Raw genomic sequence first — 3,568 nt, 5'->3', positions numbered from 1 at the left:
AGGTGGAGGGCGAGGAGGAGAAGGAAGAAGAGAAGTCAGCCGAGGATGCGTCCACCCTCGCCGCGGAGGAGCCTGCCAAAGATGAAAACTTGGCTAAGTAGAGCTCAGGTCCTCCATCGGCTGCTGCCTAGTTTAAGCCCTCTAGTACTTAGCTTTTTTCTGCTTATTTTGAACAATTTTTTTTTTTTGTTTCAGTGCTTGTTTTGAGCGGTTTGTATAAATATTTTTCCGCCTACTGAGCGGTTTTATTTTAATATAAATTTCGCTGCCCGTTGAGCGGTTTTCTATGCTTCTTTTTATACTTAGCAATTTTGCGCAATTTTTATGCTTTTTATTGCTTTCGTACGAGCATTGGGGGGGTATGCCCCTTTATTCGGCAATCTCTTATTCCAAATTTTAAATGGTTTGATTAACTTGGTAGATTGATGCCTTAAAGGGTATGAATTTAGTAAGTTAATCAAATCATATACCATGATTGCCCTTGGACTAGGTGAGCGCCGAATCAATATCGAATATTCGGCCATTCTATTGGCTTTGTAGGGCCGTCCATTGAAGCTATTGCTCGGACGTTCCTGGAAAAGTTCAAGTAAGATCTCAACCTGAAAATTTTTAAGTTTTGGCTGGGCTAGGGTGCCTTGGCATGCCTTTACTCTCTTTTGGGGCATAAAATGCCTTAGAGAAATTTAGGCAACCTTTGTGCCCCACCGTCCATCCCGGTAGGGGTCGGTCGGTATTTTTTTCGGGATGCCCTTGCTTAAGCAATCATGCGGCCGCTAGGTTATACCTTTTGCGGCCGAACTTTTATATTGCCAACACTCTATAAATTATTTTATTTGGCATTTTTACTTAACCTTTTAAGGCCAATCTGCTATGTTGCAAACAACATCATTTTCTTTTTCACTCGGCATTTCTGCTAAAAATGGGAAAAATATAAACAAAGTAAGTTAACAATGCTTGACTTTTTCATTCATTTTGTCAAAATTACATTGTTGGGGCCATACGGCCTTAACTACATTGCTCGGTCATCAAGACCTAGCTGTTTATACAGCTTTTGGATAAGTAAGAAAGAACTTAAACATAAAATTTCTTTAGATTGTCTGTGTTCCAGGTTCGAGGAATTGGACGGTCATCCAAAGCTTCGAGACGATAAGTGCCATCTCGGACTCTTCTCTAATTCGGTACGGCCCTTCCCAGTTTGGGGTTAACTTCCCGTCCTCATTTGCTCGACCAACGACTTCCATTTTCCTTAAGACCAAATCACCCATCTTCAGCGGCCACTTAGACACTCGGTGATTGTAAGCTCTCATCATTCTTAGACGGAATATTTCGTGTCTAAGTGCCGCGTTGCCCCTTGCCTCTAGAATAAAATCCAAGGCGGTTTTCATGGCCTCCCAATTGGCATTCTCATCATACAACATCACTCGAAGAGTGGGCTCGTATATTTCAATTGGGAGCACTGCTTTAGCACCATAAACCAAGAAGAATGGGGTTTCACCCAGTTGAACTCTTTGCTGTGGTACGTATGGACCACAAGACGTTAACCAACTCATTTGCCCACAGACCGCCTGCTTTTTCAAGCTTCCGCTTGATGCCGTTGGAAATCAGCTTGTTATAGGCCTCTACCTGGCCGTTGGTTTGTGGACGGCTGACAGAGGCAAAACAATGAGTTATGCCCTGGTCATTTGGCCATTCTTTGAGTTGGCGAGTTTCAAACTGAGGTCCGTTGTCAAATACCATAGACTGAGGCACTCCATAGCGAGTAATAATATTCTTCCAAATGAAAGCTGATACGTTCGTCCACTTGATACCTCGACGGCCTCGGCCTCAACCCATTTTGTGAAGTAATCAACGGCTACAAGCACATACCGCCTTTGACCGGATGCTGGAGTACACGGCCCTAAGATGTTCATGCCCCATTTCGCAAAAGGGAGGGGGCTGCTATAGGGCACTTGTCACATTTTTTCACCATTTTCATGGCATCTGTATTCATGCTCGGCCAATAATACCCCAGGTGGGTAGCCTTTTCAACTAAGGCACGTCCGCCTATATGGGATCCACAATGCCCTTGGTGGAGGTCGTCCAGCACATCATGCCCTCTTTCTGGAGTGATGCCCTTCAAGTATGGTTTTACAAAAGCTTTTTTGAATAATTCCCCTCTCTTCATTTCGAACCAGGCCGCCCTCTTCTTCATCAGCCATCTCTCTTTTGGATCGTCCGGGTGTAACACCCTAGAAATTCCTATCTTTAAAAATACCTGTTTTGCTCTGTTTAAAAACTTTAATTAGGAATATCTAAGATATTACCGCCACCGTGATAACGACTAAGGAAACTATCAAAGACACACAGCGGAAGACTAATTTCAAACCCTTTCAAAATAAGTCAACTTAAAAAGTAAATCAACGAAAATAAAGTCAAACCAAAGTCAAACGAAGTAAAATAAAATCAACCTACAACTTGGAACCATTATAGGCCCTTATTAAAACCAAACCAAATTCAAAACCTTTTCGTTAGTCACGCATAATAATATTATCATAAATAATTAAAGCGATAAACACATCATAAACTTATGGAAACTAGCATGATACGCTCTTCACTCATGCTCATTCATGAATATGCTTCAACACCTGAAAAGCTTATCTCTACCTATTTCCACTACTCTCCATTATAAATGGGTCATCACAGGGCCAAGATAAAGACAAGGCCAACAAACACACAAAACACACAATCAGCAAGGCTGAGTACATAAGCGTAATTAACACACTAACATACAATTTCCTATCAACACACTACTTACCTTGTTGCACCTGTTTTTCAAGCATACCACATTCAATAAAAATTCTCACTAGACACTAAATAATTTATTTAGCATTGATTACGCATCGAACGGGTTTCCCCCTAGCCTCCCCCAATAAATTGAGGTTACTGACACGGGAGCTAACCGTGCCAGCATCAAAAAACCACACATAGGTGGCGGAATTCATGCGCATAATAATAATAAAAAGGAATATACAGCGTCCTGTACTCCATTAGAAGTTATGGTTAAATATAAAACCCCATAACTCCCCCCATATGTTCATACTCAAGGTATATACATTCCAAGAGTTTTGGTGCGTAATCTCTTTCACTTTACGTTATTTACCGATTATTAAACTTGGTGATGACTCTCAAACCATAATCATTCAATCAACAATAATTATTCAAACAATCAAATATATCAATTTAATTTTTGAATAATTAGTGACCACATAATATTTAATGTTGAACCCTTTTTAATTCTACCTCGGTGCCAATGACACCTTAAATGCATAAAGCGCCACAAATCCTATCCCTCAGTGTTAAAAACACCTTAAGTGCACTAAGGCACCAACATACAAATCATTTCTCGTGTACATAGACACTTATATAGCTCCTTCCTCATGCTTAAAGTATCAATAAAAATTATATGAACCATAATAAAATTCTTTTTCAATATTCCAAACCAAATTAAACATTTAGTTTAATTAAACATGCTCTCTATCATGCCATAAATAAATATGTGGTTCATAAATAATATTCCAAACTATTATTT

General features: G+C 39.9%; 1 protein-coding gene across 1 annotated transcript; it reads right to left on the bottom strand.

Annotated features, from left to right (window-relative positions):
• Positions 1-1,088: 1,088 nt before the first annotated feature.
• On the bottom strand, positions 1,089-1,737 carry LOC145564962 (uncharacterized). Its single transcript, XM_081625106.1, has 2 exons — positions 1,624-1,737; positions 1,089-1,511 (listed from the first exon to the last, which is right to left on the bottom strand). Exons 1-2 carry the CDS (start codon positions 1,735-1,737, stop codon positions 1,089-1,091), a joined length of 537 nt encoding a protein of 178 aa, XP_081481232.1.
• Between the last annotated feature and the right edge of the window lie 1,831 nt (positions 1,738-3,568).

The sequence above is a fragment of the Chenopodium album genome, chromosome 10, assembly GCF_948465745.1.
Source record: "Chenopodium album chromosome 10, dcCheAlbu1.1, whole genome shotgun sequence".
NCBI classification, from domain to species: domain Eukaryota; kingdom Viridiplantae; phylum Streptophyta; class Magnoliopsida; order Caryophyllales; family Amaranthaceae; genus Chenopodium; species Chenopodium album.
Note: the sequence above shows the minus strand (reverse complement) of the source record. Positions and strands in the feature narration are given on the sequence as shown.